Source organism: Malurus melanocephalus, unplaced genomic scaffold, assembly GCF_030028575.1.
Source record: "Malurus melanocephalus ecotype Western Australia unplaced genomic scaffold, MMel_1.1 scaffold_16, whole genome shotgun sequence".
NCBI classification, from domain to species: domain Eukaryota; kingdom Metazoa; phylum Chordata; class Aves; order Passeriformes; family Maluridae; genus Malurus; species Malurus melanocephalus.
Genome location: NW_026623248.1, coordinates 4,090,087 through 4,113,571, shown reverse-complemented (window position 1 = coordinate 4,113,571; position 23,485 = coordinate 4,090,087). Strand labels below are relative to the sequence as shown.

The 23,485-nt window shown below is 35.8% G+C and overlaps 1 protein-coding gene across 5 annotated transcripts in view; it reads left to right on the top strand.

Annotated features, from left to right (window-relative positions):
* Positions 1 to 23,485, top strand: part of BLTP3B (bridge-like lipid transfer protein family member 3B) — a 55,471-nt gene that overhangs the window by 6,458 nt on the left and 25,528 nt on the right. For 3 of the 5 annotated variants that reach the window (XM_057385984.1, XM_057385975.1, XM_057386011.1), the window contains exons 2-9: positions 9,542 to 9,704; positions 10,781 to 10,819; positions 13,294 to 13,385; positions 14,858 to 15,047; positions 17,969 to 18,109; positions 18,662 to 18,832; positions 20,077 to 20,257; positions 21,598 to 21,681. In XM_057385984.1, coding sequence (XP_057241967.1) covers positions 9,542 to 9,704; positions 10,781 to 10,819; positions 13,294 to 13,385; positions 14,858 to 15,047; positions 17,969 to 18,109; positions 18,662 to 18,832; positions 20,077 to 20,257; positions 21,598 to 21,681 — 1,061 coding nt within the window. Of the gene's footprint in view, positions 1 to 770; positions 918 to 9,541; positions 9,705 to 10,760; positions 10,820 to 13,293; positions 13,386 to 14,857; positions 15,048 to 17,968; positions 18,110 to 18,661; positions 18,833 to 20,076; positions 20,258 to 21,597; positions 21,682 to 23,485 lie in introns of those variants that run through there. The other 2 variants (XM_057385993.1, XM_057386002.1) reach the window with 2 other exon arrangements.

Sequence of the window (23,485 nt, the reverse complement as noted above, 5' to 3'; positions counted from 1 at the left end):
AAATGCTGTTCAGATATCCCAACAAGCTACTTGCCAAGGTCACTGTCCAGATGTTTGGGTTTTATTGTACCCAAAACGTAAAAGTGTAGGAATTAATTCTGTTTAAGCTGAAGCATCTCTTTGAGGTGAAGACARTTTGCAGAAAACTTTTTCTTTTTTCTTTATTGTACTACAATTTCATAGTCTGCAAAATCAGACTGTCAGACATGTAAAGGTCTTTGTAGCGCCACCCCAAACACAAAAACAAATYCAGAGGTCCCATTCTCCTACATCTCTAGGGTCAGGTTTCTTTAGTGTGAATTTTGAATAGCTGATGTTGAGACACTGTGAATAGGAACAGACAATGTGGGTTGAGAAATCTCAGGCTAGGCAAAACAAAACTGAAAAGTTGTCTCCCATTTAAAAATAAAATAAAATCCTCTTATGCTGCATCTTTGGGCTCTCTTCTGTCTCATCTTCCAAATGTACTTAYTGAGTATTTCTGAAACCACTTGGCTATATTACACAGATCTTTTCTGCATGATTTTCTTTATAAGCTGTTCATGTAAACAGGGCTGCAGTGTTGTAGTATTACACAGCAAGGGATATTCTCATGGGAATCTAGAGTTTTACACAGGTCTGTTTCCTTTTGAGTTCTGTAGTGTCATGAAGTGTAACAAACTGTTGTAATTGCAGTTATCTTCAGCTAAAATTCTCTTACATTATTGTATCACTCCTTTTTCCCTTTGAACTTGATCCCTTGTGTGTCCCCTGTGTCCCGTTCCCTGCAGCGATTCCAGCTGGCTCTGGTGGAGATTGGTTTGCTGTGAATATCCTTACTACCAAAATGAGTACCAGAAGCTTCTCAGAACCTGTGGCAACTGACCACTTGCTTTCACCAGGAGTAGGGGCCTTATGTCTGAATACCTTGCCCTCAGGTAACTTCCTGTCTCCCACCTTTGTAGAGTAAATGTACAAGGTGGTATGTATTTATATAGATTTAGGAGTGAAGTGAGCTCTATAAAATTACTTGGGTTTTCACTCCTGTTTCTTTTTTTAACTTAGAATTCTGTAAATGGTTATTGTTTGCTATGCAGCTGCATGTTTTGATTTTTGGGGGTTTTTATAAATCCTAAACTAAACTAAGTTGTTACAACTAAAATTTACAAAACTGTTTTGTGAACTAAATCAGCGATCCCATTTTAAACATACCTTTTTGTGTTTTCTAAGTGCAATCTRGGTGTTTCCTGATATCTTTAGGCTATGTGACATTTACTGTTTATCATTTGCATCTGCTTAATTCCTTTTCATAACTTACTGTGTGTTACCTCTGTATTGATATATTTGAAGGGTCAGTCAGCTTTTTACCTAGTTTACAGAAGWAATTGACTGATTTTCTTTTTTTAAAGGAGTTCTTATATTTTATACCTTATCAAAAGATACTGTGTAGTGTGATGTGATCCGTTAGCATTAAAAAAGATATCTGCTAATGTCATATAAGTAAATGATGCTGTTTCCAAAAGGCAGAGGTTGTTATGCTTTTACATTGTATAATTGTTTCTTGATTTTAAATTTCTAAAATTGTTTTTCATTAAATGGCTTTTCTTTGTATTAGATACAAAATGTTGTATTTTAAGTGGAATTTAATAGTTATCAGGTGTAAGCAAATTGAAGTGGTTTTTTTTCTGCCTGTGGTGGGGAAGTTGCATTTGCATTGCCACATATGTTTTGATGGATTCGGGATTTGTGTTATCTTGTATTCAACATTAAGGCCTCACATGTATATGTAGGATTGTCATGTTTGAATAAAATACTCTGGGTTTGATCATACTGGCCATTTCTCTGCTTGATGTGAAAAGACTCATGGAATTGAAAAGCTAATATTGGTCTATGTAAGGGTTTATTGTAAATGAAAGATAAATTGCTTGAGCAACATTTCACTAGCAAGATGATTATCACTCATGCAGTGCAAGCTYCTCATTTATGCACAGTGCTTGTCTGTGTCTGAGATGCGCATATCTGCTTCATGACACATAATTAGATAATAACCATTGATGACAGCAGCTGTCTCAGTTCTGCCTGTACCCAAAAAGCAAGCAATAGAGTTTTTCTAAATAGAAAGAAAATTATTTCGTATATATGTTATTATAGAATTAAATAGGAGAAGCATTATGTACTATCAAGAGACTTGGTGGGGATGTCAGTATTTGAGAAGGTATGGAATGGGTCTTGAAGTGGATAGGAGCATACTGAAGTGTCTTTAGGAAGTTACCTGGAGTAGGAGTCCCTGCTGAAGGCCTTCTGTGTTTTGATGAAATGGAAGCAATTATTTGAAAAGTGTCAGCAAAGCCGATGTACTATGCAGGGCTCCTAGGATGGGATGGATAAGGGGATGGTGTAACACTGAGCCAGATGCGTTGCACAAATACTGGGCCAAGGTCCTAATTAGTGATTTCCATGGAGAGGAAGATCTGGCTTTAGACTATGATAGGTCAAAAAGCCTGATGAGTGTTAGCTAACCCTTGCAGTTCACCTGCTGATAGGAACTTCTTGGGAGAAAACTGCATGGTATTTATGCAGGACACAGCATTCATTGCTGACATCCAGGTGGATTCTGGATGCAAGCAGGAGGATAACTGGAGGAATAGCCTCTCACACCACCAAACGTGTGTCCATTCTAGGCTTGTGTATTGGTCATCCATTGGTTCACAGTGCTGGTGAGATTTTATAGTGCTGTTTGGCAATGCTCTTCCTGGTGCAGAATGTGAGAGTGCCGTTGTTTGTAGGAGGAATTTTTTTCCAGAAATTTTAAAATTTGTCCTTACTAGTGTTTATTTTCAACTCAATGTGCTGTTAATATTCATAAAYAAAGAACTTAAGTGTTTTATGTGTCAGAGTGTGTATAGTTGATCCTACCATGTTGTAAATATAAAAGGTGTTACCTCTCCCCAAAAMCCCTACCACAGGTGCCTTAATTTTTCACTTTTTTAGAGCTTCTGATTTTTATACTGTATTCTATCCTGATGTTTTAATGGATATTAAAATACTTTGCAATTAGTGTTTCCTTGTACTTACTTTCAAAGTATTCTGTTTAGTTTCATGTATGGTTTTGTTTCTATATTAAGGTAAATGAGCAGCTGATTAACTTTTTGTGCTAAAAAAATAACACTAATTATTATTTTTATAGTAAAAATTAATAAAATTAATATTTTAATAAGTGGGAAAAGTGTCCAAGATGAAGACATTCCATATTTTGTGGTGATATTTAGTACTACTTGCCATTCATTTTTTATACGCAGAAGTACTTTAACCTTTATATATCTCAGGCAATTTTTCATCAATCATTTCTTATCTTCCTGCTTTATTTCCAAAAAAATCTGTCTTTCACTTAGAACTCAGTAGTTTCCATGACATGTATTTTCAAATGTTGTGTATCTTGCATCAGCAATGAGTTGGCTATTGCTGCAAAGCCATTTGCTGCTGTTTTGGGTTCCTCAGAAAGATCGTTTTCTGTGGTCTTGATTAATGTGACTTGTATGCTACGTCATCTTTTATACATTTTAACTCAGACTGCAGAGCTAAAAGTTTTTACTCCTAAGCTTGCATAAAGCACATCTAACATTTTTTTGCTAGGTGAAATACTASTTTAATACACTTGATTAAAATTAAAGCATCCCTAGGACAACCAGGACTCACTCAAATGTTTCTTGTCCTTCCCAGTTCACCAGCTTTTTCTAGGACGTCGCTAAATATATTCAGTGCTTTTGGCTTTCCGCAAATCCTTTGGACAGTGAGTTATGTGATATTGTTGWTCTTGCAGTCTCCTGACCAATACTAACTCTAAGCCTTTACTGTTRATTTTATAGCACTTTTTGTGATGCTTTTTCAGTGAAGTTTTTTGAAGTACTCAGAGAAGATATCAGCTACCTGATTCTAATCTTGTTTCTTAAATTTGAAGGATTGAAATTGACTTCTTTTACAGAAGTTAGTTCTTTTAAAATTTRGTTATGTTTTTCCCCTAGTCTATCACATCCTTGCAAAATTTTCATTAGTTCGTTACTTTATCGATGCAGGCCAAACACTTGTTGCATCTGTAAAGACTGTCTTTCGTCAGTCTTTCACTTAGTGGCAGCTTAATCTTTAATCCTGTGTGTCTGCAGTGGATCTGGCCGTTTCTGTTCTGTCGTACTTGGATCAAAAAGAAATCTTCTGAATGTCACTGGGCTTAATGTTACTGGTATGTAGAGCTGTATTTTAATCTAGGCAGTTTTTCTTTTTCCCATATATAACTTGCTACCATCTAAATAGATCTAATCATCTTGGTACTTGGGACTTAAATACTGAAGTGCTGTTGCAGGAAAAGGTACAGCAATGCTCCTGAACTCAGAATTTACATGTGGTGTTTTTTTCCCTGAGACACTGATATTTCTTTTGGCTACAGCAAAGAAAATATGAGAGAGGAAATCATTATGTTGCTTGCAGCATGCTATTTGTATTTTTTTCTTACTTAAAGCTGGGGGGAGTTAAATGTATTTTTTTTCCAGCTCAAGCCAGTTATTGAAAATCAGCTGTGGTGTGTGATATTATGCTGGATGAGAGAACTCATAACATTACATATTGTTGATCCCAATACTTTTTTTCTGTGGCAGACTTGACAGAGAGTTCTATTCGTCTCTTACTTAAACTTGAAATCTTAAAATTTGAAGTGGTACAGTGAGCTGAATGAGCCCTTCATTCTGTTACTTAGAGTCATGGGAAGCAAATGTCTTCCTGAGRAACTTGATTGAAAAAGACCATTTTTCTTGCTTCAGAAATGTTGTGTAATGTTCCTTAGAGATCAAGTAACATGGTTCAAACAGGTGAAACTGTAAAGAAAAAAATCAGTTATCTTTGTGTTACATTTCTGCTGTTCTATTATTGATTTATTTGCCAGTGCTTAATAGGTCATGCTTCCCTTTTTCAGAACCTGTTGTTTCAGCAGTTTGAGTTCGTAACAAGGAGATAAGCAAAACTTGTGACACATACTCTGATTTAGTAGTCTGTCATGATTAGAACATACATTTAGAATAATATCGCTGAGGAAATTTTATTTTAGAAGCAGTGAAGGCACAGGGTAGAGTTTGGGTAAGCAATTGTGTACTCAAGGAGATGTGCAGAACAGCTGAGAATCTGTGTCCAAATGTGATCCAGACTTCTGTTATTTCTCTACCAAATCCAGAGGTTGGCTTTTCTGTTGACAAACTTGACAAGGCATCTGGTATTTACTCCAAGCCTTTGGGGAGTGCAGCCCTAAGCATCATATCGTGTGTTGGCCTTCATTATACAAACCATAAGCCTGTGACTTCAGAAAAGTGTTTTCCCATCTTCTCTACCTGTTGTTGAGTTTTTTTTTTTTGTTTCTGTTTTCAACTTCTTGGCCATCTCTGCCAGCATGGTGGAGTGCTCCATTCAGAGCTCCATGCCTGTGGTGTTGCAAACAAACCTTCAGAAAATAAGTATTTCAGTTAAAGAAATGCATCTTTTATGTAGATTTTGAGTTACTTTAGAGGGAAAAAACTGAAAGAACTATTGTGGTACTGACAAAATACAGTGATTGTAACTTATTGCTCTGATTCTTAATAGTGTGCTATTACTGTGTAATCTTTTACACTTTTCACTGAACTCTTAGTCTGTACATTTTAGATTAAACTTGAACCTSTATCTGTAACTGAATAGTAATATTTAGTGCATGTGTATGTATGTGTACCCAAAGAAGCTATGCTAAGGTGCTTGTGCTGTTGATAACTTCATATTTCTAGACTCTTGCATTTAAACCATAAATRCTTCACGGCATTATTCTACTTATAAAATTCAATATTAAAACTGTATTGAAATGCATACTGTCACATAGTAATTCATACCTCAGATATCTTTAGAGAGACAACGTGTAGTTTGTGAAATTGAAACTCAGTYTGTGAAAACAGTTTTGCTGAGAATATCTTGAGGTATTAGTAAACCAAGTCTGTATTGCCTCAGTAACAGTAATGTCTTACTGACACAGCAAAACAAGGTAATAGAAAGCTTTATTTCCGTTCCTCTTGCCCTTGTCTTTTATTTTTCTCTGTTCTGCTTTATTTATTTCATGTAGTGAGTAGTCTACAATCGGTCTGTTGCCTAGAAAAGCAGTCAGAAGTTCATGGGATGTTGTGCAGAGAAATGGCCCTGTTGTTAAGATCTCTGCTCCCAGTTTGACCAARTTTTAAAGGAGCAATTAACTCATTCTAAGGAAAGAAAACCAGGGTAAAAAGCAAATGGCAAGCTGGTAGGGGGACTGTTTGCACATGCCTGGTCAGAGAGAAGAATATGTGTGTATCATGAACTCAGGCACTTCRTTGGTTCTGAGTAGTTACATGAAAAATTTATAGAAAATTTTTAAATGGTTTTGCCCTATCCAGGATTTCTAATCATGAAACATCATGACCCAATCAAGGATTTCTAATTATTTTGTATTCAGAATTAGGTGGGCCTAAATTTATGGGAATTACCTCTCTGTTTTACATAAAAATGTGTGATACATATGATAGCCTAAGAAGTTTTCAAAGTGTAAGCAATTAAATGTTYTAGGTCTCTGTTGGCTGAGTGCGAGCCCACCAGAAAGAAAAGTCAAAGCCCTCAGTCTCAGAGGGGCATGTGCTGATCYGATGTACCGTGGGATTCTAGAGCAATACCATTTGGAGACTTGCRGTTGTCCTAAGGACTTCTTTAGTTTTTAATTCAAAGTGTTGTTSTTCTTGTAATTTGGCTCTTCTTTCAATTTTATGCACAAAGATCACAATTCTTATAAATTCTAACTCACAGGTATGTGATTGCAAGGCTAGCTGCCCAAATAGGCCCGCTTTTTTTTTTATGTTTGAACTTATGGGCCACTGTATAACACGAAAAGGTTTTTCTATTACAGTAAGTGCAATGGAATGGTTCTGAAGTGCTGAAATKGTTCAGCAGACAAACAAAATTATATTATATTATATGGAACAGCTGAATTTAGAAGGAGAAGAGAATTGGCACAGGTGAGTAAAATGTTGGCATCCTCAGTGGAAAACTGGCACTGGAAGAAGCAGATRGTTAAAGCAGATGTGATTGTTGTGTGTTATGAAGTTGCTACYGGTTTTGGGGAAACACCACAGTCTCCTCAGCATCCAGCTGTGGAAGTGGAATGAAGAAACCTGCTATGAGAAATATCAGGACCTGCCAAAAATACCTTCTCACGCCTCATCTGTTGAGCGTTTCCCTCCATGACTTTTGACATGAAGGGTACAGTCTTAATAGGTGGTGATCCTCTTATGTTTGTCTCTTCCGAATGATGCAGCACGTAGAGCATTTTTTCATTTGCTGTCTGGAGGAGAAGAAACAAATACAAAGCAACAGTCTTGGAAGAATTTAAAAAAAAMATCTATATATAAAAGTGATGGTCCTTGAATTGTTTCCCTCTCCTTGTGCTCCCTGTTGAGAGAGACTGGCTTCTGTTTCATTTGTTTGAAGGATATTGAAAGTAACTCAAAATTGGTTTTGTTGTTGCCATTCTCCTCTTTAATGGTATTTTAGTGTCTTTCTTGCTGTGGAGTTTGAAAACCTTTCTGTAGGTCCTGTGTGTTTCACTGTGATGTGTCTGCAGTTGTGACCAGGATAATACTTAGATCTGTCTCCAAGCTGAGAGACATTTCTAGTGTGGCTGACTAACAGGGAATTTTGAAGGGTACTTCTTTCACAGAGCATGAGTATCAGGAGACTTGTGTGTACATGCATGTGTGTAATGGCAGAATATGTTTTTGCGTTTGCTATGTAAATGTGACTTTAAAATAACACCAATTTTTAATTCTAATGTTGACCCTTATCTAGAAAATMAAGAGTGAGAGGTACTGCCATGTGACTGAAATCTCTCAATGTCTGCTTTTTGTCATCTAGGAATTTTGTATGACCTGAGTCAGATGAGACTTTGCAATGATTTCTGAGATAGGAAGTTTTGTGTTTGCAGTTACAGATAGGTTGTTTTAATGAGGCAGGTTACTTAGCTCTTCTCATTATTCTTGTTGGAAGGAAGAAAAAAGGGTAACCAGAAAATAAAGTAATTCAAGTCCTTTATTCCCCTCATATTGTTTTTAAACAGAGCATTTGGAAGTACAATAATTGCCAAGGAAAATACATTTATTAATAGTCTTATCTCAATATATTTTTAGTACTGAAATTATTAAGCTGTTTTATTTACAGATTAAAGCTCATTGTTCGTGGATAATTTATGCCTTATAAACAATACAATTCAGCACTTCTGTCATAAGAAACATGTCTAGTATTATTTGCAAATATTACTTGTGTTTTGTCAGGCTAGGTAAATGCATTTCCTAACCATCCCAGGAATGGMGTAAGGCASTTGAACTCAGAAAATGCCTGCTTTKTTTCCAGCTGTAATTGGAAGCTGTTAAGAGGAAAAGCTTGCTGACCTTCTTCATCTTCTTCCACCATCTCCCCCAGTATCAGACTTCATGAGGATCCTGTAGTTCAGTTAGAAGTTGGTCTCTTGAATGGAAAGGAAATGCTGGAATTGCACCTCCTGGGGCATTGCTTCAGGCAATGTTTCATCATTGAGGACAGATAAACCCCTTTGCCCTTTGCCTTCAGAACAGCAGCACCTGGAGATTTTGGTGGGAAAAGGCACTAAGCATAATGCCAACAGTAGTATTTTCTGCTGCCTAATCTTATAAAATYAGACTCAGTCCATGAGCAGAAACAATTTTTCATGGCAGATTGAAAGTGTGGTTATATAGCCTATTCTTAGCTTGTGGTAGATACAATGCCACAGCTATTGGTTTGAGAATAGAAAACCCGTGGGCTCTGTCATGTTGCCTCACAAGGATGTGAGCCATTTGACACAGTCACACAGATTGTTGTATTGTATCWGCAAATCCTAGTGCCTTTGAAATAGAAGAAATTTAAATGTACTCTTTTAAATAGTTCTATTTTTCACCATGTGGATATCATACTGAGGTTTCAAGTTTTCATCCAGTATTTTATATACCTCATGCTGCTGTGTGTGTATGTCTATTTCTAATTTGGCATTAAATTCTATGACTAAATATAATTAATTTTGTAAATAAAACTTTTTCATTTCAAGATCCTAAAGAAATATGTAGAAAGGTACTGTTTATGACAATAAGTTGAGGGGTTTGAGATTTTTGTTCTCCTTTTGAAAAATTAAAGAAGAGTGAAATAGGTTCAATTCCACTTTATATAGTTTGAAATAAATACTTYAATAGTTAGAGTCAAAGAGCATTTGTTATTCCAGGTGATGGAAAAATTAGAAGATAGCTCATATTTTTGTTTGTGTATTTATAAATAGAGTTAATGAGATGAAAAAAGTTAAAGGGACAAATCAATTCCATTGTACCCCTTCTTTCCAGGGTGAAATTTATCTAAGAACCTACGATGATTTTTTCACCTCCAGACCATTGCTTTAAGTTAAATTGTCACTGGCATCTATGATAGCTTTGATTGCTTTATATGTATTTACTTAAGATGTGTTTATCTTTAGATTCACCAAAAATCTGTCACCTGACAAGATCAACCTGAGCACGTTGAAGGGGGAAGGTCAGCTGACCAACTTGGAGCTGGATCAAGAGGTGCTTCAGAACATGCTGGATCTTCCAACATGGCTGGCTATAAACAAGGTGTTTTGTAATAAAGCATCCATTAGGGTGAGTATTTTATTGTGCTGGCATGGTAATTAACCAAATCTTTTTTCATTTCCTTCTTTCTCTAAACTTCCAAGCAACTTTGTATTAATAGGAAATTGTGRTAAGTGCTTGATTACATTTTAAAGKACAACAGAGATGTTATCAGCAGTAATTTCTTCCTAATTTTTGTTTCTCATGTGATAACATACATCTGGAAACGACAAAACTAAGAGCGATTTTAAAATTTTTTTTTCTGAGTAGAATTTATTCCTGCATGTTTTGAAAATGAGCTAGAAGTAAAGGTTTGTATTTGTCCATGGTGGTTGGCCTACCATAATTATTGTTCTCTTTTCTGTGTGTTCTCTCTTAAGTCGTGTTCGTTTATTACTTTCTCTCTTGTTCTATTCTTATTTCCAAAAACACCTTTGACTGCTTCTGTTCTCTGTGGGAAATGTGGAAACATAGTAAATCTAGTAGATATTGCTTTTTTTGTCCAGCGTGGTTGCTAATAATTGAAACAATGTATATCATCTGTTCCACATTATGCTAGTAAGGGATTAGGAAATGAAGGCTGGCTCTCTTTTGATTTAAGTTACAATGTGGCCAAACATTGGCATCTCTGCAGTCTTTTAGTGGGGTTTGTGGGTTTTCTGTGTTGTTTTGGCTGCCCTTGTTTCTCACAATTGTCCTGATTTTTTCTGARTGCAGTGAACTTGGTGTTTTGTTACAGGCATCCAATCAGTTGTAGGGCAACGAAGCAAATGTAGATATTTTTTTTCCTTTTAAAGGAAAGGATATGTAAGGCAGGGATGCTTTTTCTGATGCTTGACAACTCACTATTAAAGAGACAGTTTCTGCTTTGTTCTTCTTTTTCTGCTCAGTGATAAGTAGATTATGAAGTCCAGAGATTTTAGCACCTAGTGTGTGCATAAAGGTACTGTATGGTMTTTGGAGATAAATTTAAAGTTTTGAAAGTAATATTATGCTGAATTCAGAAGTTAGAACTAYAATTTGTATACYTAAAACATATTMTATGTRATTTATTTTACAGTATTTTTAATAYTTAACTTGCTTTAGRATACTGTGTTCTCTTGCAGATACCATGGACAAAATTGAAAACACATCCCATCTCTTTGGTGAGTTCTGAAATAAACTCTGAAATATACTATGTGTAGCAGGATCTGTATCAAATATTTATATAGTTCTCTTGATGTGATTGTAGAGATAACTGGAACATTAACAGGCCTTTACTACATATCCTCTGTGTAGCAGCAGATCAAGGCAAAATGCCTTAATGTTTTCCTTGACAGGTGTGTTTTCTTAATCTGTGGTTTCAGTGTAATCACCATAATGTTTGACTATTAGCTAATTTCTGTCAAGTTTTTAGTCATTACATGTTAATTTGAATTTACCTGAAGGGTAGTTATTTGTCAAGCTTTTGTCAACCCTTTTAACAAGTTCCTGCCTCTCTTTTGGAGCTGTCTTTTTTAGGAACTTTTCAATTCTACGTCTTGGCTATAGTAGGTTTGGCACAGATAGCATTTACGGGGTTTTTGTAACAGTGTAGGATTCAGCCTGGATATAAATAGGAGGTAAAATGTGTAAATAACACTCAATAGAAGTAATAGAAGKAATTAGAAGTAATATTAATTCTTGCATTTGTTTTCCTTTGTTCTTTATTTTTAAGTAGACTACTTCTGGTAGCATCAGAAGTAATTTATTTGATGATGAATAAACTTTGTTAATTGCTTTTGCTTAAGAGTGAATATTCCTTTAGCTGCCACGTTTCGTAGCCTTGCATGAATGTGCTTGTAATTCCTTTATTCTGAATCAGACTTGGGARAGACACGTTGTTTTAAATAATTGATGCATTTGCTAGTGACCCAGTTATAATGTACCAATGTCTGTACTGCTTCTTCCTGACACCCAGAACTTAAAGTCTGGTAATGCTGAGCTGGGATGATTCAACCTCTTGGTGTGAGATGCAACTGCCAAGTTAGGAAATCGGTTTAAGCTGTGCTATTCTTAAACATGACATACTTTGACCTATGGTAGCAAGATGCTGTTTGCTTTGCTCCTGTTGGACTTACAGTAGCAATCTTTGAGACTAAAATAACTTTCAAGGTAACCTTTTTTTCATAAAGGTTTCCTTGACCAAGTGGTTCAAATAGGTTGCAAAAGTTCACTGTTCAGTGGTAGATCGTACTAACAGCCTTTTTTATTTCTAAAGTGTAGTGAACTCAGTGGCCCAAATGTCAAACCTTCGCTCTTCATTAAATCACTGAAGTTCCAGTATTTTGGCAGGGATAGGGAAGGAGCAATATTTTTGCTACTGAGAGTTTAATTAAGTTGGAATAGCATCCTCTGTTTGCACAGTCACTTGGTAACTAGAACCCACCTGTCCAGCCGAAGGGCCTTTCACTGGCCTGAGTTGCCCTTTGTGAGAATCAGTCTGTTAGCATAGTGGCATGTACTGTTATCTCTGCTCATAACCAATTTCTGGTTTTATGTGATAAACAAGATAGTTTTGACAAGTGATTTGGGTCCCAAGGATGATGTACAGCAGTTTTTACTCTGTCCGAATAGAGTAGTTACCAGTGAGAAAAGACACAGATCTGCATCCAGGCATTCTTYGCTATCTCTTATTTGTATTTTGCAAACTCCATGAATCACTGTCCTACTGTTCTTTGCACTAGTCATGTAGTAAAGGCAATTCTTAAAAGAGTGGTGAAACTTCCAAAAATGTTAGGATAACTGGGAGAAATCTTGGCTTCCCCCCACTATCCGCAAACTAAGGGATTGGGTTTTTCTTGGTTTTTTTCCTCCATTGTTTTYGTTTTTCAAGGCAAGGTAGTCATTAAGGCAGATGAAAAAATAATTTAAAAATATCCAAATTTACTGTTAACAGCTGTTGCCTCCCTTTAAGCATCAAAATACAGCGAAGTACTACTAAATCCAGACTAGACTAGAATTTTTTCATTATGATCAGGTTTTCATGGATAAGAGTAGCACAAATAAATGTAGAGCAAGTGGAATTATGACGATAGGCATGATTAACACAGTATGATAATAGTCYAGTAGCTAGAGCAGGTTGAATTGTGAAAAATCTAAATTCTACAAGGGTTTTTTTGGTGGTTTTCTGACCTAAGAGTATAAATGTAAGAATTCAGAAAGGGGTAGAAAGTTAGAATTAGACAGGGACATAATCTTAACTGCCGTGCTTTGAATCAGCTTGCATTAAATATTAAGTATTTTATTGAAAGAACAGCCATATCGAAAGAAAGCTCAGATAACTGCACCTTAAAGCATGCCCATTTKGARATGCAATTYYTGAAAATGCATTTGTTGGATAAATAAAATTCAAGGATTAAGAATTCTGTAACRCAATATTTGACTGGGGATGTCTCTTAGAACTCCCAAAATTTAAAAAAAAATGTGAAAAAAAGTTTTAAAAATTGGAAAAATTGACGTGGCAAAAAATGTTTTATGTATATTTCAGAAAAAGTTCTCAAGTGACCTTTTTTGTTTGGATTCTTGTTCTTCATATGTTGTGTATTTACTCAGTTACCTCTTAGGTCTCCAACTTTTTTGTTTTGTTTTGTTTTTCAAGTCCTTGGATAAAGTTGTAATGGAAATGAGCACATGTGAAGAGCCCCGTGCCCCTAATGGACCCTCTCCTATAGCAACTGCATCTGGACAGAGGTCAGTGATGGTACTTATATGTAATCAATCAAACAAGGTTTTGAATTGCTATAGAACGGATCAACTGTAGATTTCCAGAAGTTCATAGGATTGCAGCTTGCCATTCCAATATCTCCAATTTTTTTTTTATTGCTTGTGCATGAAGTAGTCTAGTGATAATTGAACTATTCAGACCCAGGCCTGGAGAGAACATGTGACCTAAGTATGGAGCTTGCAAGGTATGTTTCGTGTAGGTGCAGCTACTATGTCAAATATTTACTGAGTTTTATTGACATTAATTTTTTTAAAAATTAATGATATCTTGCCTTCATTCTTTTTCAAAAATATATATAATGTTCCTATGGGTTTAAAATTTTTTAATATTCGTTTTGTCTAAAGAATTTTAAGTGTTAGTGCAGTGTTTTAAGGTTTTATTTCCTTGATTGTATCAGCCAATTCTTACCGAGAGATGCACACTTTAAGAGAGATTTAAGCAATTTGGTGGGACAATACAGCATTATGTCAGTGATTTTCATCTTTCCACACCTTCAGTCATTTCCTTTACATGGACCCAAAACATTTTTCAGTGGTCACAGGGATCTRTATACAGAGAAATAAATTCGATGATACAATTGCTTTTCTTGTTTTAACATCTGTGTGATGTGTAGAAGTAGTCCATGGGCCTCTGTATCTCYTAAGGTACAGCTTGAAAACGATTGCTGTAGAGATTTCATGTAGAATGAAATTTGTGAAGAGGAAAAGGAATAACAAACAACACAAACTGTTTTTTCTTTAAACAAGCAGAAGAAAACCCAAGAAAATAAAAGGGCAAAAAATTTTAGATGTTATAATAGTATTTAGTATTCAATTTTCCATTCACTAATCTGAAATACTCAGAACGTATAAGATTTTTATTAAAAAGTTWTTTGCAACTGCTTTATCTTTTTTAATACTGGAATGCATGTTGGTTCGTTGTAGAAGTGTAACTACCATTTAGGAAGCCTTTSTTTATAGAATGAAATAAAGCAAATACTTCATGCTGTTTTTAATGGACAAAATAATTTGGTGTATAGAGAGAAATACTGACCAGACTGGAATTGTCAAAGACTTAATTTGACATTAATTACTCCCTATGTATGCATGAAGAAAAGTAGATTTCTGCATAATGATGTAGACTGCTATTTTTATGTATGTATCRTAACATATAATACATCCATCCACATAATTTAACATGGAATGATTGTATTAAATGTTGTACTTTGTATAGATTGACCTTGGTCAAATATATGTTCTTTAACTAATGTAGAGAGATTAGGATCACAGAGTGGAAATTGCTGTAAACTACATCAAGTATACTGAGCAAAAGTTGCTAAATGTAGAATATATTAGTAAATTCATTTATTTTAACATCTATTTCATGATTTATTTAATCTGTTTAATTTTATGCCCTTTCACTCTSTTTATATTTAATATGTTGGCATTTCACTTTTTAGTGAATATGGCTTTGCTGAAAAAGTAGTAGAAGGCATTTCAGTTTCYGTGAACTCCATTATAATAAGGATTGGTGCAAAAGCCTTTAATGCTTCGTTTGAACTTTCCCAGCTGAGAATATATAGTGTAAATGCAAACTGGGAACATGCTGACCTTAGATTTACCAGAATACAAGAAGCTCAACGTGGAGAGGTAAATAATACCTTTTGCTAACTTTTTTCCCTTGTTTTTRTGGTAAAGGAGGAAGTTGAATTGCAACCTTTTACAGAATAGACAACATGCTGTTACTGGGAGTGGAGACACTGTGCTCTGTAATTTCAGTTGTCCTCTAGGAACACAAATTTGTAAAAACGGTGAATGTGAGTCAGATCAAATGGCCAAAGTAGACTCAGGCAAGAACAAAGACCAGAGCAAGCRGGTGTATTATTTCCCTCTTATGTTCTCCAAGAGTGTGACTATTTTAAAATGCAAACTGAGCATGACTTGAAGAGTACTGAAAGAACAAAGAATGGTATAYTAAATGTGGAGGGATAAGAGGTTGTGCTGTTTTTGTTATTGTTGTTGTTATTATTAGTAATAATAATAACAACAAGAATAATATTTTCAAAGTTTTAAATGGTTATTTATTTGCTTGTGAGGGCTTGCCTGATAAGGATTTTGTTTTCTAAAGCAATTTTAAATGAATATAAGTTCTTGTACAAAAACTAAATACTTTCCTTGGAATGTCTAAATCATATGTATATATAAAAAAGTAACAGTAAAGTGTATGTGTTTCTACTGTCTGGGAGAAGTTCACATGGAAGTGCTAGTTTGATGTCCACCATACTTTCTCCCAGGTAACCAAAGCAAGATGTATACTGAGTGCAAGATGGATTCTAAATATTGTATTCAAGGRGACTAATTTTAGCCATACATCTGGCCTTGGATAAATCGGTGTTTAAGTTTTGCCCATAAATGCCTATTTAGAGAGGATCATTCTGAAATAAATAGAACTTACTCAGAGTTAAGGAGTCTGGTAGTTGATTTTTATGTATGGAAAGAAACCCAAGAGAATATCARTTAAAAATACCACAAAAGTAAGAAGTTGAAAACTATTTTTCTGTCAGTTAACCTTTTCTGCAGCTTATCTGTATGCTAATGCTCCCATGTTAATGAAGTCTAAATGGGAAAAATTAAAGTTTGACTAGATGGAATGGCAGATTTTTTGATTTTGTGTTTTTTTAAGGAAGAATTTTATTCTGAACAGTTGAYCTGTGCACAACAGCTTTCATTGGTGGAGTATTTCTTTTAGTGGAATGAATATCAGAAASAAATTTCTAGAAATTAAAGTGAATGATTTGTTAGCAATAAATTGCATGAAAAGGTGAAAAACCAAAACTGGTGCTGTACTTTAAAGGTAACATTTTGAATGATACTTTTGGGGTGTAATCACTTAGCTTTGTGCTGTAGCTACATTCTTAATGTAATAAGGAATCTCCTTAGAATTCTTCTAGAGGCTTTTGATCACATCTCTTCTGTATGAGGAGGATAGATAKTCTGCTTTTCTGTAGATACTGTTTTAGGATATTTTGCACTGCACCTTTCCATCTTGCTCACTTGATTGTGTGTGTCTCACTTCCRGACACACTGGGTATGTTTAACTTAAGTCTCTGTGTAGGTTCTCAGGACATATTGCTGTAAGGTTTTCAAATGGACAAGAGGAGAATGACAGATAAAGAATAAGACAAATACCAAACAAATTCTTCCTTCTTACTCTTTACTCATGGCTAAGCTTTGTTTCTTCAGGGAGTAGTCTTAGAATCATGGAATCATTAAAGTTGGAAAAGACCTCCAAGATCATTGAGTCYGACTTTTGGCTAAATGCTATCATGCCYACTAAACCATAGCACTAAGTGCTGTGTCCAGTCATTTCTTAACCATCTCCAGGGACAGTGACTCCACCACTTCCCTAGATAGCCCATTCCAATGCTAAGCCAAGTTTTTAGTGAAAAAATTCTYCCYGATGTCYYGGGTGCAGCTTGAGSCATTTACTCTTGTCCTGTTGCTACTCTTGTCTCTTGCCTGGSAGAAGACACCATCTTGCTGCAATCTCTTTTCAGGTGATTATGGAGAGCAATAAGGTCACTTCTGAGCCTCCTTTTCTTCAGGCTAAACACACCCATCTCCCTCAGACGCTTCTCATAAGACTTGTGCTTCAGAMCCTTCTTCTCTGGGCATTCTCCAGCCACCTCCATGTCTGCCTTGAAGTGGGGGAGCCCAGAACTGTACAGTCACTCTGCCCCCAGCCTGTGGTGCTGCCTGGGGTTGTTGTGACCCAAGTGCAAGACGTGGCACTTGGCCTTGTTGAAAATCATARAATTGCCCTTGGTCCATCAATCCAAACTGCCTGGATCCCTCTTCAGTGCCTTCCTACCCTYCAGCAAATCAATGCTCTCCCAGCTTAGTGTTGTSTGTGAACTTACGAAGGGAACTTCATCCCATCATCTAAATCATATAGGAAGGAGTTTAAGTTAAACCAGAATTGCTGTTTTTTCCTGTTGATGTCATGCTCATTTGATGTTGTTCCTGGACACTCACTCATTTTTCCATGTTTGATTTTCAGCGTCCAGCTGTACTAGATGCTCTTGTATCATTATTCTAACATTTGCTTGCTGTGTCTTGTAGAAATCCATGTAGTAGATTCAAAGCTTGCGAGCATGCAGTGTGCTCAATGTTTAGCTTTCTTTTCATTGAAATAAAACATTCAAAAAATACCTCTCCTATCCTATAGCTCTGCTTCCCTCCCTGCTCTTTTCTTAGACTAAACTACACAATCATTGTTTTCCTCTCCCAAAAGCAACCTAGTATGCTTCTGAATATTTTAAATGCTGCTTGTCACCTTGGCCTGCTTGGAAGTAGCTTAATGTTTCCGTGACATTTTGGAGGTAGAAAAAAGGATGAGGGCTTTACGAATGAGTGGAGTAACAAATGATTTGTATTTGTCCTGTTCCTGTGGCTTACATGAGTTTGCTTGTGCATATGTGCAGATGTGTACATACACATGCACAGGGTTAGGTGCAAGTAAACTGTCATATTGCCTCAAGGTGTTCTTCTCTTTTTTTTTGTCTTCAAAGGTTTTGACCTTTAAAGAAATCAACTGGCAGATGATCAGAATAGAAGCAGATGCAATCCAGAGTTCTAAGCATGAAATCATGAGTGCTCCAGTTCGACTGATTACTAACCAATCAAAAATTAGGGTCACGCTTAAAAGAAGGGTAAATTTGAAAAGTTTAAAATCCTATTTTATTTTTTAATTTTTAACTCATGCTCTTAATGCATGCATGCACATAGTAAAGATTTTAAATTAAGGCCATATTGAATGTAGAATTCCCTGAACTAAATTTATAATACCATGTATTATGAATTTAAAATTTTATATCTAAAGTATAAATTTAAGTTAAGACTGTAGAGTTTACCAGATATACTGCAGGCAGATTTTGAAAAGGAAGACCTTATACAGGTCTCATTAATAAAATGGTTTGATCTGTAGAGCTTTGTTTATCATGGTGCCTGGTTTTTTTATCTTTCTAGATTCAGGTGATGATATTTGCATTGCTTATATTTAGACAAATGGATCAGTTTAATATCTCATGCATGCCAAACAMAAGAGTGAGGTATAAATATACTGTGTCTTAGGCACTTCTTAGTTAATGAGAGGAATAAAATTTAAAATAAAAAATGTTATTGCTTTTTGTGTGCAGCCTTTTTTAAACCCACGTGTTTAATATAAGTACTTTGTTCAACTTCTTTAAATTTTTGTTTTACAGTTAAAAGATTGTAATGTAGTGGCATCCAAACTGGTTCTGATTCTGGATGATTTGCTGTGGGTTTTGACTGATTCCCAATTGAAAGCCATGGTGCAGTATGCCAAATCTCTTAGTGAAGCTATAGAAAAATCAGCAGAACAGAGGAAAAGCTTGGCTTCTGAAACAGCCCAGGTATGAGAATTGATTGTCTCACTGTATCATTGGCAGGTGTTCTACAATATAACGCAGTGTGGTTAGTTTCATTATTTTAGAGAATGTTCAGTTACTCATTTTCATTCAGCTGTATAGCATAAATTACACTGGGAATGAATCGTAATATAAAAGTCTTTATTTTCCAAGATTYTGTGTATTGATGTTAATTGCAGAAAATAAAAAAGTATTGTTTCTTGATGTACACTGTGTTTAGGTGTCTGTATTACTTAATTCTTTATTAACTTTAAGGTACATTTGTTCTCCAAATATTTTCTGGTTATGAATTTAAATAATTAAGACAAGCTAAGGTAACCTTAATGCGTAGGTAGATACGCTTACTATAATGATTTAAGGTGCTTGTCCAGTTTGTTCTCATGTTACTGAAAAATTAGGTTTTTTGAAGAGCTTACGTTCATGCAGCTCATCAGAATATATAGTAAAAAAAATGGTACTTCCAACATATTTCTGCTGGCATATCTGTGCTGTTGATGTTGCATGTAAATTTTGGTGGTCTTCAGCACGCAGAGCAGGCTAGACCAGCTGGGCTTTGTGACTGGCACCTCTTCTTGTCTGTGTAGAAGCATGACAAGTACAATGATAAAAGAGAAGTGCTATAAAATAAAACATAGTTTATTACTGAATACAGTCAGTTGKAGGGAATCTCTTAGAGTGAAACTAGTGTAGTGTAATGGAGAGTTCACTTCTTGTGCTGTTCCTGATGCCTTACAATGTGGTTTCATGGTTCAGCATCAACAATCTAATGGTTACCTGTCCTTGAGGAGGGAGATTCTGATTCTTCAGTGCCCTCCCTGTATTTGCATCTCRCCTATTCTGTGATACTGACTCAGGTTTGACCTTATTGTGATGTAGCTTGAGGGACTGAATTAGCAAGAAAGGAGACCTTTGTTGGGTTAGTTCCCTGAACGACTTGCAACAAAAGTTAGAAAAAGGCCAGTGCTGCAAGTGACAGGGGTATAAGGAAGTGTGGGGAATGGGGAGAACATGGGATGAATTGGCACTGCAGTGCAGCTACACACATCCATTAGCTCAACTTAGCTTATTCTGAAACAGTACGCTTAAATCTCAGTAATGATCCAAGGCAGAATGCATGTTGTGCAGATTTTTCCACGTTTCAAAGGCTGTTTTTTTTGTAAGTAAACAGATACTTATGCTTGAAACAAACAATAAACATTGTAAGTGTATGTGACTAAATATTTTTTCAGAGCTCTGCCCCTGTGCCCAGCTCCCAGCAGGTGAAAGCGCACCAGACAACAGCAGCACCTGATCAAAATGATGCAATAGTAAAATTGTTCAATGATTTTGATGTCAAGGAAACTTCTTATCACTTAGTAATTTCCCATTTGGAYCTACATATATGTGATGATATCCATTCTAAAGAAAAAGGTAATTTCTTTGTAAGTTATATGTCTGTGAATCATAACCATCTTTAGGAGACATTTGACTAATACAATAATGAGGCAATAGTAATAATACAGTAAAGTCAARAGGCTTCAGTTTAGAGGAACAGTCAGAATTGTCTCCAGTGTCTGTGGACACATGTAAAATTATTTAGATGGCTCTGTCAGGACAACATTTCATTATTAAATTAATTATTTTAGAATAAGTGCAAAAACTAAGACTGCTAGTAGCTTTTGTGTTTTTTCCTGTCTCCTAGGAACCGATTCTATCAGTCTGATTGTTACTGCTGGGTTTTTTTCCTTTTGTGAGTTAACTGGGTTATGAAGAATGCAGTTGCAACATTTTTGTGGCTTGAAGGGGTGACTATACAGTCTGCTTCTGTATTACTCTTATAAATACAGACTGATAAAAGAGCAGTCCTCTTTGTGTTACTAATTTAGACAATTTGGTATGGTCTGCAGCACATGGAAAGAATGGAACAAGTGTCCTGTGACCTTAAAATTTTGTGTGTAAATCTTGTACTGTTTCTTGTTAACAAAAGCCKATTGCATGTAGTCACATTTAGAATCAGAAAAAAAAAAAGAAGACAAATGAAGGCACTTTTTTAATGCCTTTTAAAAGTGATCATAGGAGAGYGGCATGTTGGTTTATTTCCAAGAAGCTGGCTAGACACTGAAAAATTTATGGAAACATACAAGGTCTGTTGAAGAAAAGTATGAAAACTTAGGGTTTAACAAATGCATTTCCTTGATTAGGGAAGACACTTTCAGAGCAGCAGAGCATAATGTTCACTGTCTAAAGACTTACATGTAGTGTATCCACTGAAGTTGGAATTTATCACTTCTAGTGAGATCTCTTTATTGGGCCTTTATTTTTGGCCATGAAGTTTCAATTCAACAGTGGAAAAATCAGAAGATTCTCAGAAGACCCCTTCACTGCAATATTTGTCAAATAAAATTATATTTGTCATATATGTTGTATTCTTGAAAATTAATGTTGACTTCAAAGACAGATCATAATCATACAAAAAAGCTTTGTTTCAKAAAAACTGCAGTAATCTGTTTTCAAAGTGTTGTCTTTTTAGTAGCATTGAAMACAATACATAATTTTTAAGTAGTGACTGAGTACAGAATTCTACAAGCTGCTCTTTAGAAACCAGTGAAGACTATCTGAATGAAAATTTTGAGGGAAGATGATGAGGTTGTAAGGAGAGGTAGTAAAGGGAAGAAAGTAAGAGCTGTTCGGTGTTTAAAGGATTACAGCAACGTGAGAACTAAYATGCTAAATGCAATGTCTGCAGAGCCAAGTATTGTTTTGTTTTACAGACCCAAACAGACGTGTTACAGGAGGGGCCATGCAGCTTTCCTTCAGCTATTTAACAGTGGACTATTAYCCATTTCACAAAGCAGGTAGGAAAGTGAGCATTATATGAATTACCTGTGACTGTCTTGCTTGAATGCTAAAAAATTGTGTGTGCATTTTTACAGCTTGGATAATGGTGTTCAAACCATTTGAAATGCACACCTTTTTACTTCCTTCTGTATGCAAAAACAAACAACAAAAGCAAAAGCCTGGGAACCAATTTAATTTCTTTCAATGAGCTGTTTTAGGCCAAATGCTTTTCATTGTTTTGTTTGGTCAACAAAACAGTGTTTACACATTTCTGACATGAAGAGAACTTTGTGTTGACAGAGGAACGCAGTATTGCATATTGAGAATCAGTAATTGGATATTTGCACATATCAATCTGCTAGATTTTTTTCAGAGATAGAAGTCTCTTTTTATGTCTGTTTCTATTCAGTGTTTTGCTTTTTATTTTCTTTTTCTGAGCAAGGATCTCAGTGTGTAGACGTTCAGTTGTGTAGCCCTTTGTTAAGAAAAGTTATTWAAAAAAGTTAGCAATTTCCAAAGAAGTGTTTCTTACAAATAAAACATTTCTCATAAATAATTTCTAGTAGAAATCTAAAAAATTTAGAAGAGACAGGATACAATACAAAGAGTKTGATGAGAAAAAGGGCCTGATCATCTTCCCAATCAGATTTCTGTAGCAGAAATCCACATCATCATCCATGTTGTTCTGTCCTCTACTCCCAACCTGGAAGCATTCAGGCATTCATTGGCTGATCATCCATCCCAAGGCAGAGCTCTGTCTGTTCCCACTGGTCTTGCCCTTGGTGCCATCTTGTGCTTCCCAAAAGCCCCTGTTGATCACTTGCAGCATTTCAGTGTATGCTGTCCTGCCATGAGATCACAGCTGTGCAGCTGCATACAGATGTGTGATTGCCCCTGCTCCCACGTGGGTTAGTGTGCAAGCCCTTCAGAGAGGAGCTGCCCAAACTGACTTCCCTCAAGTGGTATAAGAGCTTTTGCTATGGGGTTGCCAACAAAGTCCTGTAGGTCCTTTGGACTTTGTGTGCATGTACTAGGGGAAACCCCATGTTAGCCTTGTTTTAGAGAATTGCAGTGTCATGGGCTTCAGGTTAATGCATCTTTGCCCTTTTGTTCCCTTTCTGGTTTCTTTCCAGTTCCTTTGGAGTCTTCCTTAGCTATAAAGATGTAAATAATTGACAAAGATAACTATGAGGAAGAAGGGTGGGAAAAATTGTTCTTTTGTGATTGGCCCCTCTCTGAAAGTTTCTTCAATGCTGCAATATTTATATTTAAACTTGAAATCACATCTTTTTCCAAAATAATTTTCCTATTTTAATAGCAAACATATTTACTCATCCCCAGTATAAGTATTCAAAAACTCATTAAGTCCCAAAAAAGATAAGTTTTCACATGGTAATATTTAAAGAGTGATATACCAACTGGTAGAAGTTATTTGTTATTGTATCCTTGTTATTGAACAGGTTAGTAGAATGTTGTTACAGGGACTGTTTGAACATATCTCAATTTCTTTCAGAGGTTTGAATGCTTGACCAACAGAAACATGTTGGAATTGGAAACAGGAACAAATGGATTTCCATTGGGATTGATTTTTAAGGCTGTGTGTGCTGCAGCACTACCTGAACTTACCTTCTTGTCTGTGTGCCATGAAGGTGATAGAGAACCAAGACAAAAAGAATGCATTTCTGAAAAGGGACCAGGAACTCCTTAGGACACAGTTCTGGCAGGAAAGATAAGCTCRGAAAAAATGAGCATGAGAACATAGTTTTGTTACTTGCTCTCACTTTTTAAAAAAAATTGAACGGTTTTTTGCATGGTCTCATA